At 37.6% G+C, this 14749-nt stretch overlaps 1 protein-coding gene across 1 annotated transcript in view; it reads left to right on the forward strand.

Annotated features, from left to right (window-relative positions):
* The window catches only part of PTPRK (protein tyrosine phosphatase receptor type K), a 395041-nt gene extending 384780 nt beyond the window's left edge, over positions 1–10261 (forward strand). The window contains exons 30-34 of the mRNA XM_090136137.1: positions 76–207; positions 437–562; positions 2985–3148; positions 4436–4571; positions 7007–10261. Of these exons, the coding sequence (XP_089992263.1) occupies positions 76–207; positions 437–562; positions 2985–3148; positions 4436–4571; positions 7007–7060 (612 nt within the window). The 3' untranslated portion in view covers positions 7061–10261. The remainder of the gene's footprint in view (positions 1–75; positions 208–436; positions 563–2984; positions 3149–4435; positions 4572–7006) is intronic.
* Positions 10262–14749: the final 4488 nt, after the last annotated feature.

A 14749-nucleotide genomic window follows, 5' to 3' on the forward strand; every position in this document is an offset into this window, starting at 1 on the left:
TTTGTTGTGGAGTTTGAGTGGAAGTTAAGAAGTACTTCCTCTACCAATTGCTAATAAATTTGTTTGCCTTTGCAGAGCTACAGGCAGCCGGCAGCTTTTATTGTCACGCAACATCCTTTACCAAACACTGTGAAAGATTTCTGGAGATTAGTGTATGACTATGGCTGTACTTCTCTTGTGATGTTAAATGAGGTCGACTTAGCACAGGTTAGTTTGGGGCTTGAGTTTTCCATTTACTGTCACCTGTTTTAATATCTCTGCACCCACTATGTGATCAGAATGTTGGGCAGTGCAGCTGTTTTACAGTTATTTTGTTGCTCTTCTTTACAGCAACTAATTAATACAAGTAAAGGCCAGGTGTGGTGTCTACAGTGTTGCAACACAATGCTCCCATTGTAACTTAACATTTATTTATACCCATTTTGCTCTGGCCCAGGGCTGCCCACAATACTGGCCAGAAGAAGGAATACTGCGTTACGGTCCCATTCAAGTGGAATGCGTGTCTTGTTCAATGGACTGTGATGTGATAAACCGAATTTTCAGGATATGCAATCTAACAAGAGTAAGCATTATCATAACAACATGTAACAGTTTTTAACACTCTCTTGGCTATTCTGGTTTTTAATTTTGAATAGTAGTAAATGTTCTTAAGACAGAAAAATTAAAATACCAAAATCTAATGCTAGCTTCCAGGGCTTTACTAGACCTGCCCATTAGGTAGAGAGAACAGTGAGATGAGTGACTGTTCTATAGTATTCTCTATGATAAGCAAAAGTTGTATGAGAAGGATTCTGTTTAGTCAGTGTATGCAGAAAGGAATATCCACGTAAAGAGCATGTGGTGACAGGCATTTTGTTTGCAGCTTCCATGAGGTGTTTCCCATCCTACATCGGGAACTGCAGAACTCAAAGTAGTTGTGCAACCAGCACCTTCTCAGTTTTAGCTCCAAGAACTACACATCCTATAAAGTGGGGTGTGAAAAAACTCTGGAAGTTCCTCTGAAAGACTCTGCACCACTGTGCCTTAACCTACTTTTGTCTCCTTTTCTTGACTTCAGAACCAATGCCAGTCTTGCAGTCTTGTCAGTTCTTTCGCACGTTGCATTGTCTTGTCTCTTTGCTGTTCCAAACTGTTTCACATTGTCACAGCATCTTATCAAACCCTGTTTGCAACACAGTGTCTCTTCTTCTTGCTCACCTCTATAAATCACTTATTTATGTTGCCTACAGGTAAAAAGATACAGATGCATCTGTGTAGTTAACCAGCCAACCTGGTTGACGTACTGTATCATTCAGCTAATACTGATCAGGCCACCATCTAATATTAGATATTGGCCACCAACTGTGGTTTGTAGTATAATTGTAACTTTCTTAATGTTGAACAATTGTTGTGACAAACTTCAAAAGCAATGCCTCCTATGTTATTATGTTGACTCACAACATCAGAGGCAGATGTTGGTGGTATGGCAGTAGAGTTTGAACCTTCCTGCCAATATTCTATTACATTTTGTTGCTGTATGACAGATGGCAGCAGAGGGGAAGTCTGATAGAATGGTGTCTGACATGGAAGTGCACATGAAGCACAAGGGTGTCATTGAATTTCTCCATGCAGAAAAAATTGTACCCACTGACATTCATTGATGCTTGCTGAACATTGATGGAGACCAAACAGTGGATGTGAGCACAGTGAGGCAGTGGCTGGTGTGTTTCAACAGTGGTGACAGTGACATGAAAGACAAGACATGTTGAGGATGGCCATTCACAGCTGTCACACTGCAAAAAGAAGAGTGTTTCAATGACCTCACTGACGCAAATTGGCTAATAGGGGTGTCTGAGTCTAAAAACACTGTTTTGTAGCTGAGAATTTGCTCCATCAAACAGTATTATTACGCTCTTTGTATCTGTTGTAGTGCCCATGGAAATAAATAGGAGGTATTACTTTTGGAGCAACCAAAGTATATACAAAGCGTTTTCTTTTTTAACTAATATTTTGGTCACACTTTGATTTTTTCCAAGTATAAAGAGCAGTCTGTGTGTGACTAGCTTCTTCTGTAAATTGTACTTTGCTTACATTCAGAGTTGAGGGGAAAAAAAAAAAATCATCTCTTCATGCCCTGTTTGGAAACTACAGGAAGCAGAGGAGTGGGGACAGTGGTAAATATTATGCTACAACACTTTTTTGTTGGTGTATGTTTAATTTCCTTTTCTTTTTTTTTTCTTTTTTTTTTTTTTTCCAGTTCATTTCTTATTCACTTTTTCCTGTTTTGATTTTCTAATTCTCTATTTCTCTTCATTTTCTGTGCATTTTTCCTTAACGTCTTTTTTTTCTAAATATTTCTGTGCACTGTTCTCCCTATTACAAAATGCATATTTCTTTTACTTTTCACCTGCCTCCACTCCAAGAAGCTGAACAGGCTTTTTCCCAGTAGCTGAGACTTCTCTTGTCATCTTAATTCAATTCTAAAGGATCTACCATGTGGAAAGCTCAAACTGGCAACAAGGCCCTCGTGATGTAATACTCTGACAGAAAGGGAAGACATTATTTAAGGAAAAAGATCCCTGAGTATTACTTGCTTATTTGTAATGGGGTCAGTTCATGCATGGGAAGGTTTAAAATGAAGCTAAAGGCGTGTCTCTGCATTTCTCTAGGTCTGGGAATTCAACAGTGATGGTTCTGAAGCTAAGAATGAAACTCCTTAATACACTGACTCCTGAGAATTTTGCCTTTTAGAAGTCAGGATAGGTTGCAATACTGACTGATAAGCATTGACTTTGTCTTGAAAATATTTACAATTTTTTTCCTTTTTATATCTGTTTTGAGCCCAAGAAGTATTAACTAAGTAGAGACCTATGGTATGCAAAGTATACATGTTGTAATCTGTCAATAATATAAACACTTCTGTACCATATTAGTTTTATATATGGGTTTTCTCAACCTAGATGTAAGGATGCCATATTGACCTAAGCCTCTTTGATTTCCTTCAGCCACAAGAGGGCTATCTAATGGTGCAGCAGTTCCAGTATTTGGGATGGGCTTCTCACAGAGATGTACCAGCTTCCAAGAGATCCTTCTTGAAATTAATCCTCCAAGTTGAAAAATGGCAGGAGGAATGTGAAGAAGGGGAGGGCCGGACCATTATTCATTGTCTGTGAGTGAATTTGAAAACTCAGTAATGGCTCTTCAAACAAATACATATAAATTACTCCTTTTTTTTTTTTTTCATGTTCAAGTGGTATTCTTATGGCTATAATCTTATGCATATCTTTGTCACTTAAAAAAAAAAAAAAAAAAAGAAAAGAAAAAAAGAAAAAGAAAGAAAATGTACCCCTGGTACTGCAGGCCAACCTTTGGTCAACTTTCAGGTTTGTTTCAGATCAAAGTACCCTAGGTTTTTTTTTTTTTTTTTTTTTTTTAATGATCCTACAGTGATACTGTGTGTCGTCTTCTGTACCCAATAGCATGTTTTTCAAGTGCAAAATACGTACAGATGAATTTCTGCAGTTTGGTCTAAGTTTTGACAATAACATAGTATTTTATACTGAGTGACAAAGATCATGTTTTTTGTGTACCTGTGGCTTGTCTTGTGTTTTTTTTATTCCAGAAGGCCTACATCTAGAAAAAATTCTACAGTATGATCCTAAAAATGTTGTTAATACTGACATCATCTCTGACATAAAAAAAAAAAAAAAAAAAAAAAAAAACTTGCTCTGCTCATTAAAAGTATTAGCAATAAAAATTCCTGTAAGAAAGAATCTAGTTTGGACATTTAAAAAACACAGTATCTTTTTTCTTTTCTCCCAATCTCTTTCCTTTATATGTATCTTTAAGTAAAAAGTTTAAACCTTAAAAGTAAATCACAGATTTCTCCTTTACAAGGAAAAAAAACATTCTGCATAAATGTTTGGAATTACCTTGTGGCCACTTTCCACCCACTCATTTTTGTATCCATGGAACATTGTGGCTTATTTATACTTGGCAAGAAAAAGACCTATCTGACTTTCTTTAAACTGAAGATTAACATAGTTCAGAAGTATCCACAAAGGTCAACAAAATACCGAATCAGTGGTGCCTTGGCATTGCTCTAGCTGGATAATCCTCATATTCTAAAATAATTCAAATGAGAAATTTTCCAGAACAAAACAGAAAGTATTGTACTTGCCATTGAATTTGCTTTTTAATTTGTAATGCCTATGCAAACTGAGCTATAACATAGCTGGATGGTATGGTGGTCTGCAAAGGGAGAGTTCAAAAGAAGTTATTGAGAGCAAGGTCAGAAACACAGAATGTCTCAGACCAAACCAAAGTCATTGGAGCTGCAAGATGCAAAACCTTGTCTCTTTGCGGGAGTCACAAGTCACTCATGCTTACAGGAGTATGCACTGGGTGCCCTGTTACGCTATAGTGACATTTAATCAGCTCTTTTCCTTATGTACAGAAACGGTGGTGGCCGGAGTGGGATGTTCTGTGCCATCGGCATTGTGGTTGAGATGGTAAAAAGGCAGAATGTGGTTGATGTTTTCCATGCTGTGAAGACTTTGAGGAACAGTAAGCCCAACATGGTAGAAACTCCGGTAAGCAAAAAAAAAAAAAAAAAACCATCAGAATTACTACAGATGGCCAGGGAGACTTGTCTTCTGTGAGCTGCATGCAGTATTGTGTCCATAAATCAAAGCAACCTATGTGGGACTTCAGCTAAGAGAAGAAGGTGTCCTGTCTTTACACCCCCTTATTGTAGTACATTTGAGCAGAGACTGATCTGATTCTTAGTGTGAGCATAAAGTTCAGAAACATTATAACTTATGGTGGAAATTTATTGTGTGTACACATTAGTCAGCATCACGAGAGGCCAGGCTAAGTTTTTGTGCTACTTGTCTTGTAGTGATACTGTTACTTTCACAGGACATTCTCATTTAACAGCTGATCTTTAATTTCTCAAAAGAACCTGGACTATTAGAGTAGGAGTTGTGGCACATTGTGCTCACAGAAGCCATCCTGAAATTTCACAGAGCAAGGCATTTCTTCTTGGTAGGAAGAAGCTGTAAAGGAGATCCGTATATTTTACCTCTTTATAATAACTGCTGTTTTGGAAGCTATCTTGAATAATGCTAGTGTTTGTTACTCTACCCTTAGTAGTCAAAAATGATACCTCAGCACTTAAAAATCAAAGACTATTGGATCTAGTATGAAAATACATAAACAACATAAGCCTGAATTAGCAAAGCCACAAGATGAAACAAAGTATTTGTATGTACATTGGCAGAACTCAAAATGACCTTCACTCTTCTGGTGAATGTGTGTGTATACATGAATGCATATCTGTCTGTCTAATCACTTCAGTCACCAAAACTGAACGTCATGGAAAGTGCTTAAAAATTCCTCTGTCTCCCAAATGCATTTTTTTTTCCTCCTTGTAGCTGAATGTGAAAGCAGGTTAGACAGTGCTTTGGTGCTTCTGCCATTTGACTCTCACACTGCCAGAAGCCAGTGTCACTTTCCAGCCAGATGGCTGCCTACAGCATAAAATTCAGGGATGCCAATTGGAATTAAAAATGTTTTGCAGTTTATACATCCTGAAAATTGCTTCTGACCTTGTGAACTTGCATATTGAGCAAAATGGCTGTAGCTGTCTTTTCCTACACTGCCCTTTTTCCAGGTGTCAGTGCTTGTTTAGTATCAAGTAGCTTCTGTGGCACGTTTTGCTTAATTAATGTGTATCACTTCCATCCATTGCTCCTGCATAAATTAAAAAATGGTTAACATGTTAACAACTAGAACATATTGCAGCAGCAGTAACATTGGTCTAGGTATTGCTTGTTTTGCTGCAAATACTTTACAATCTGCTGTGCTATAGACTTCTGAGATGCAACATATTGAATTGCTGCCTGGATTTCAGTTCACTGCTGTGAGGAAAACTGGTCTGATCACATGGAAAATTACTTGTGTCACTGTAAAGAGAGGCCAAGGTAGATTGTCTGTGTTTCTGATAAATGGTCTGAAAACTTATATTTAATTTCAAAATAGTCATGAATTCCAGTGCAGTTTTCATTTGCAGATATTGAATTTCTGTAGTTATGTATTTCTGTGCTTTGTGGGTTTTTGTTCAGAACTCTTGAACAGCAGCAGCTGTTGAGTCATTAGTTAGAAAACAAACCAGGAAAACCAATATACAACATTGTCATGTGCCCTAAATTCAGCAACATGATCAGATAACACAAAAGAGCAGCACAATAAAACCTTTAAGATATCCCTACCATTTCCTGCTAATTGATCACAGTGGCTTACTTTGAAACAAAAAATGAATCACAAAAGCAGGTTTGTTTTGTTTAGTGGTAAGGACAATAGGGATTGAGTTCATTTCTTGTTTTGTCTTCTTGCTGCTTTCTCCTCTCTCCTCCCTCTCCCCAAGTACCAGTTCTGAACAGCAGGATTGTTATAGGAAATACTAAGTATGTTGAACTTTTAAGCTCTAACTTCTGTTTTAAATGTGCATTCTTATATCCTGGGCATTACATCAGAGCTATTGAAAAAATGCAGACCCAGGGCAGCATGGTGCCATAGTTCAGTATTCCTTAGCTGTCCAAGCAGTAGTTACCTGCTGAATATCAGCTAACTTGCATGTAAGTGGTGTTTCAGAGTTGAGCAGCTTCACTGCAAGAATGTTCTGGCTGATAGGAGGGATTCTCATGTTTGATAACTGGTTCAAAAGCTGAAAAAATTGGAGAAGTAAATCATTGCATTTCATGGTCAGGTTTATTTCTTTATATTTCGTTGGTTATGGTTTGTTTATAAGTCAGAGCTGGTAATACACTTGTGTAATAGAGGGGTGAAAGAAGAAAAGTGAAAAGTGGAAAAAAAAGGAACCCAACCCAAGTGTGTCAGTCTTGAATTTAAAATTGTTTAGTAGTCAGAAAAGGCTATTCTTGTTTGTAGTCATTGCCGCTCTTTAATGATTTAGAACATCAATTTAACTTTTTCTCTATTACTTTTTTCCCTTTCTCCCTTAAAGGAGCAGTATCGCTTCTGCTATGATGTTGCACTGGAGTATCTGGAATCCTCTTAGTTGGAATGGATGTGACAAAGTTCACCAAATATCTGAATCTCATTACGCTGTTTTGACAACAGTTCTTGATCCTGTGAAGAAAGATTTTAAGGGAAGAGGGGGGAGGGGGGATTTTAAATTTTAAATGCAAAGTATTTTTCTTATGAAGTTGTGTATCTTAATAAAAGAATTCAATCTGTTTCTATGCTTGTATACAGTATCAACATTTAGTGCCACATAAATACTATTTAATGAAAACCAGAGTCAGAAGAGATTTGCGCAAATTAGGACTTTTCAGTGTTTGTATATGCAGCCGTCTCTCAATTACAGTAGAGCGACCATCTGTTGCATGTATCAATATTTCCTATATGGTATTAATTTTCTTTTTTTTTTTTTCTTTTGATACATTGTTAAAGTACAATAACAGTGCAGATTGATAGTAAGGTTCATTCTTTATACGTTTCAAGTGTTGCATATATATATTATATATAGTTTAAAAAAAAAAAACTGGCGTATTTTGTTTTAATGTGCAATGATGGCTGGATCACATAAAGATCTTTATAAAGAAACTTAAACATAAGCCAAAGACTCAAGTGTAAATATGTCTATATGGAGAAAGCACATGTATTTATTGTTTACTCGCATTCCTTTTTTGATGGCTGAAAAAAAGAAGAATCATTTTTCTTGAAGAAAGCTTTTTTTGCTGAAATCAAGTGTAAACAATTTTTGTAGTTTATTTTTTGTATGTTTAGTGTAAGTAGAAGACATACTTTTTATGCATAGACCAAGAAACATTGGTATGGTGGTTTTGTTGTGTACATGCCTGTGAATCAGATCCATGTAAACAATTATAGAAGGTCTTTAACCACAGGACCAAAATCAAAACATTTTGCTGAAAATGTATAGTTTTTCACATTTGCATTAGTTAAATACTGATTAAAATCTGTGGAAGGAAGGGTGCTCATCAAATCGACCTTGCCTGTGACTTGCACATCATTGGAAGAAATTTTTAAGCACCGTTAGAGTTCTAAGGGATCCAATTGTTTAGAAAGATACTGAAGCACAGATCAACAGGAGAACTGTCAAGCAAATAGGTGGTGGCTCTACAAATGCCCTTTAGTGCAAAAAGCATTTGTTTAACAAATTGTAAAAATAAGCAATGTTTATTTTGATGTTTACGAACATGTACGCTTTGCTTCCAAGAAAGCAAAATTTGAATAAACCAAATCCAGATTCTCATTATACTTGTGGTGTACAAAATATTACTGTGCTTTTGCTTAGCATGTATCTATTTGTTCAAAAGCTTTCCTACATCTCATCAGCTAAAATCATTTCAGTCTCTTGTTGGTCTTTTTTAGAACTGACAGTAAAATGATAAGGTGCTTATAAATATTCTGTAAAGTAAGAGCGAATTAAACTTTTATTTAAAGATTATTTTTTTATTATTTCCTATTTTAGCAAGCTCTCACTGTCCTTGTTAAGGAGTTGTACTTGTGTGAAGATAGATATATTTGGATAAAGAAGATCTCAAAAAGAAATTGTATTATTTTTCACTTCAGCATTTCAGGGAGTTTTTGAAAAGACTCTATATCATATGCATGAAAACCAGTGCATTAAAGTTTGTTTCTTTACTTGAGGAACATGGAATTACCCTTCTAAAACTGTGGCAGAGAAATGTTTACAGGAATTTTTTTTCTCATATTTTTTCAAAGCTCCTGTCTGTATTGTTTACATCTCTACCTGTTCCAGATCTTTAAAAAAATCATTTTCTTTTGTGCAATGGTAGTTCCTGCCTATGAAAGTAAACAAATTGGGTTTGAAAAAGTTCACTGAGTCTCGGTACTCAAAATTACTCTATTTTTTGCCATATTGGAAAGGAAATTTTAGTCTTCATGGAATGGAATGATAATGTTCTCAACTTTATCTGTAAGGCCATGGCACATGGCTCTCAAAAAGCTTCATCAAGCTCTCTGCTCTCCCTCTTCTTTGGAGACAACACAGCATGTCCACAAACAGATTCATCCTGCATGTTTTAGGTATTTAATGGGGTTAAGTGAACTGGGTTCTGGAAGAACCTTCCTCCTTACCCTTAAAGATTGCTGAGAAAACTATATTACTCTAGAAGTCTAGACTAATGTTTTGACAGATGAGATGAGCTGCTCTTAGGGCTGTGGAATGCAGAAACTAAATTCCATACTGATGGCAGTGATTTTCTTTATTTTTTCTCTCCGGACCAAAAATGTAGCATTAGGCTGAATGAATAGTTAACTTTCATAGAGAGCTCCTACATGAGGGATCATAGGGTCAGTCCTCACTAGAAGTTCAAACTCCTCGCTAAGCAATTTGTGTCCTATTTCCAAGGTGCACCAAGCAAGAGTGGTGCGTGCACAAACATGAAGCTGGGCTTTGCAGCATACTTGAGCAGAATGGTGCCTGCATGGGAGACCTCAGTCTCCATCAACTACAAGGTATTTCAGGTGATTGTTCTGCAAACTCTGTCTATGTTGTTTAAGTATTATGGAAGTGAGTGTAATTTCTGACTAACTACATACCTGACCTGAGGAGCTTTGCAATAGCTCATGAAAAACCTGCAGGAAGTTCTTGCTTGTAAGATTAGGGAAAAGTAACCAGAGGGAATGCAGAGTGTGAAAAGCACCTCAGAAAAACCATTCACCAGTAGGTGTGTATGTATCTTGGGGCTTCTTAAGCAGAATGCAACATTACGTAGAATCACCCATTTCACACAGGTTCAGAGAGAATTGGTGCTATTTTTACATCGAAAGTAAACATGAAGTTTGAATCATAGTATGCTCAGTATATGCAAGCAGTTACCTCAATTTATTTCATTCAAGAGGTCACTCAGAAAACAGTTGTGTAGTCTAAATAAGTCCTTGCCTCACCCAAGGTGCCAGATTAAGAAACATCACAGAAATATGAAAGTAAACGCTGCTGCGGGAGTTTGGCATTTCAATTTTCAAAATCTGAGATCTAAAAATGCCAACAAAGGGAGCAATGGTAGGCAAGAGTTATGCCACTGAGCCTACAAAGTGAATTGATATGTTGAAGGACAAGAAAAGGGCAGTCTGAGAAAAATTGTTGCAGACTCATTGCGCGGCCAGGCCACCTGGACCGACAAATGACCACATAAAGGGCCTTTTTTAAGGTTCATTCTGCTGCTTTGTCAGAGGAAACCCAGAGATCTCACAATAAATGTAAAAGCTGCTTTTATAGTGCTCTGCTCTGTGCTGAAAACTAACTCATTTTCTGCTGTACTTTCCTGTGTCACATAGAGGTCTGAACTGAGTTAAGTGATCCTAATCTCACAAAGGAGCTTTTATGGTGTTTTATTGCTGGTGCTCTTCCTTTGTTAAACAGACAAAGGTCTCTAACCTCTGTAGATCCAGGATTGTCGAGGATAGCTGTGAATATTCACTTACGTCTTTACCTCTGGACTTGTATATCTGTTAGCAACAGCTCTGTATACAGAGGATGGCTTTTATAATATGCAAAGGTTTCATGTCTTAAATTTGCCTTCAGATAAATGCAGCAAAAACATTGTATTTATGATTTCTTTTAATTAGAACATCCTTTCAAACAGAAAGAATGGCAATGTAGTAGTGTTTTTGAATTATTTTAAACTTGTGTAAAAGTTGGTGATAGCTGACAGGCGTGTTAGTTTGCCCCACTTTTCTCAGAAATTAGTCTGTTTCTATGCTACTGGGTTTAGATTCCTAATTCTGCAAAGATTGACATGTATGATGACAGGCACAATAGGATCCTTACCTAATAGTAATGTTTATTAACTGTGTCTTGGCCAGCAAAGAACAGGTGCTTTTGTGCCACACTGAGTTGCAAAAGCTGATTTCTGTTGACGTTCATAACCCTTTCTGGCTTCCATCTGGGTCAGAAAACAGTTCTGTGTTGACGAATTATATCAAGATAAATTTGAAAACCCCATATGCTCAGAGATTTTTCACATCTCCACTAAATAAGCAGGAGAAAGAAGAAAAAGAAAAAAAGAAAAAGGAAAAAAAGAAAAAAGAAAAACAAAACAAAACAAAAAACAGTGACAAAGCCCATCTTCTGAACCTGGAGCCAAAACATGATATTTTCCTGCAGGCATTGGAATATCCTGGAGTTCTTTGGTAATGAGCATGAAATGGTATCTGGCAAAACTCAGTAACTCCAGATTTTGATGTGTGTACTTTTGTGCCGGGTGCAAAGCAGTGTGAGGTCTTCGCATTTCATGGTGGAAAACTTTGATCTTTCATTTTTGAGCCTGACCATTTGTAGAGCAGGAACTGAAGTGACACAGTATTTTTCCAAGTCCTGAAACTTTAAGGAAAGTTATTGTCTGTTTGCACTCCAATAGCGAATGTGGAACTGGAGATTATAGTTGTAGTAGTTATATAGTTAGATATATAAGATTCTCTCCTGAGGTAAGCAGATTGAGTTGTTTTCTGTAGCGACTGTGAGAAATGCACTCAAGATCAAAAATTTCTTATCAGGCAAAGATCTCTGTGAAAAGCAGTTTATCATTATTGCAATAATGGGCGCCCACCCCCTACTGACAAAGGAGAAATTGCGCAACTAGTCAGTGAAATCCATTCTGTTATATACCCTGGGTCCGACGCAGGTAGAATCTCTCCTGGCACTCATTGGTTGAGTGTCTCAGGCTTACAGTCTTCCAACGCTGTTGCTACATTACACTTCCATAGCTATGCTACACTTCCTTTGCTACATTATGCTTCCATAGCTACGTTACCCTTCCATAGTTACATTAAACTTCCATACAATGTCTGTTACCAATCCATTGTCTTTGGGTATGTTCTGTACTTTTTATGGCGATAGGAGGACAATATTTTAAACAATCTGCACACTAGTTCTATTCTGTACTGGACTCTCCCCTACACTATGTAATTACCTTACCTAGTGCCTGTGCCAGTTTTACCTAGGTCGGAACGCCCCAGTCTCAACTTTACTCTGTTCAGTACCTTCCTTTGTGAAAGGTAACTTATCCTATGCTACATACAGAAATACTGGAAATTTCCACTGCAAAAACACAATCTACCTCTCACACAACCACAAAGCCTAATTAAGATAAGCTTCAGAAAAGTTTTGAAAGATGCTTATTGTGCTAAAAATTGTTCTTGTGGACCTCAGTCCCAACAGGTGAAATCCAGTTCATTTGCAGACAAGGACATACGGGTAAAGGTCTCGTTAGCCAGGTTTCATTAGCATTTCTGATCCACTTGCTGTATCAGTGAGTAGACACAATATGCATCCAGACCGACACTCTGAATGATCTGTAGCACAGACTCTGGTGCTGTAGCTCTTTTCTGCAGTTTCAGGATGGAGTTGTTATGAAACTTGCTGATGGTACAGAATAGCAACACAAAATTGCCTCCATTTACTGAAAGTGCTTGAAACCACCTGCTGAAATGGTACATGCATTCATTTTGAGTTAGGTAGAAATCACAGGCTTAGGAAGCTGTGGCACTGCTGCAACCTTTTCTGTTGCACAAAATTGTATCATTGAAGCTTCAGTTGATGCAGTTTAAACTGTTAAACAGGTTAGTGCTTAGCTTCATCTTCTGAAATGATCAAGGTTTCCAGCTTACCTTGCATTAAGAAATACGGCAGTGTTTCAGCAGCACTTCCACAGGTCAGACAACTTCAGGGATGAGGATAAAAGTGGAGCATAAAAGCACTAGGCACTGTATAGGTTCATCTAATATTTCTCCTCCAGCAAGATGAGATGGTTCAGCTAGTGTGACAGTGAGCTGTAATTACAGCTGTGAGAAAATAGCTGTGTGGTTTTGTCTGTGGCAAAGACTATATATAATATATATATATATATATAATCGTGGTGTTTTTTTTTTTTTTTTTTTTTTTTTAAGAGCAGTGTAGAAGTGCAGGCTTTGTTTCTACTTCAGCATGCCTTCCTTTCAGGTACTTGTTTGCTTCAAATAATAGTCTCACTTAAAAACCCTTTTTAAGATGATAGTCCTTTAAGTAGTCAGTCACAGCCCATAGCACTCTCTGTGCTCAAAACACAAGTAAGCCGCACAGATATGATAGATAGATGCTATATTGCTTTCAAGGAGGAACTGCAATGCCTTTTCATAAGGGGAGTTGTAGTCTTTGTGGAAGAGAAAGAGGTAACCTGTGAACTGGCTGGGGCTAGCAAGAGGATAGGAACCTCATTCTCCAGTTGTTTGAGCAGCAGCATAGGTTTTGGATGTAGCATAGACAGGATGAAGAGTATAAGAACTGAGAGAAAATGGGGACTTCCCCAAAGGCTACAGATAGGAAATGGAAGAATAAAAGTTCTGAACTCCTCAGTCAGTGAAAAATTTTCAGAGTGTGTGCTGTGGCTGTGATCAAGCAAGGTTGAACATATGATATGTGTCGCTGTGGATTAATAATACTGAGTAAGGAACAAAGCCAAGAAAAGGAAAGTGCAGTTTTTGTGAGCAGCTCCTACAGTAAAGGAGAGATCAATGTGTCATGAAAGAAAAAAAAATTCCCCCAGATGGGCTTAGAAGAGGCAAGAGGCTTGAGGAGCAGTTCATACAGATCATTTCATGGCCAATGACATCCACTTGGTATTAGGACTCAGGCAGTTAACAGCCTTGAAACCCACAAGGTGCAATGTTTGTGCTACTATAGTTCTCATTGCTCATCAAGAAAATGAGCAGAAAACAGTGTTATGATGCTGTAATCATTCAGATAATCTATATCTTAGTTTTCAGGACAAGGAACAAATGAAATGTAAAGTAAATTTGACAGTAAGTTACAGCTCAGCCATGATTCCACAGGACGATCAGCTCCTAGTCTACTCTTATTCAAGACCCAAATGTGGCCAAACAGTGGATGTGAGCAGAGTGAAGCAATGTGTACTGTGTTTCAGTAGTGGCACCAGCGATGTGAAAGATAAACCATGTTCTGGATGGCCAATCTGGATGGCAGATTTTTAAGAGTATAGCATGCAGGTTCTTGTTCATGGTTGGCAAAAATGCATAGCTATCAGTGGTGATCATGTTAAAAATATTGTTTTGTAGCTAAGTTTTCTCTATCTAATAGCATTGTTACGCTCTTTGTATCTGCTGTATTTTCCAGGGGAATAAATTGGAGGCATTACTTTCAGAGCAACCTACGTGGTTTTAGTTCTGTTTTGTTCTCCCTTTCTTCGAAAAAGAAAATGTAAACTCTGAGAAAATCAAACAGAACTCAAGACTGTGGGTGAGAGAGGAAGCATTTGGGGAGAGCCTGCTGAGGCACAGCTGCTTGACCACGGCCTCAGAGGAGCCATCATAAAGGAAGGTTTCAGAGAGACGAGGAATTCTGAGTGTCTTGAAAACAGTTTGGTAAATGGAATATCTTCAGAGTCCTACATCACTCAGTGTCTGGGGAAAGTGACAGAGTTCAGGTGGGGGAGGAGCACATGCTCCTGCAAGTTATTTATTTGCATTTACAGTCCAGCGCACCAAAATAAAAGTTGAACAAACAGGTGGCCCTGAAGAGGATAAAACATGAGAATTTATTGATGATAGAAATATACATTTTCTGTTTCTCTACTTTTAGGTCTTCAAGACCTACTTGATCATACAACAACTCATTGCAGTATCATGAGCTGTGCTTGCTCTGCTCGTTACCATGAGTTTCTCAAGGAGGTATCTTTTCTAGAGTTGTCAAAGGCCACAAAAA

This window comes from Phasianus colchicus, chromosome 2, assembly GCF_987193195.1.
Source record: "Phasianus colchicus chromosome 2, bPhaCol1.hap1.1, whole genome shotgun sequence".
NCBI lineage: Eukaryota > Metazoa > Chordata > Aves > Galliformes > Phasianidae > Phasianus > Phasianus colchicus.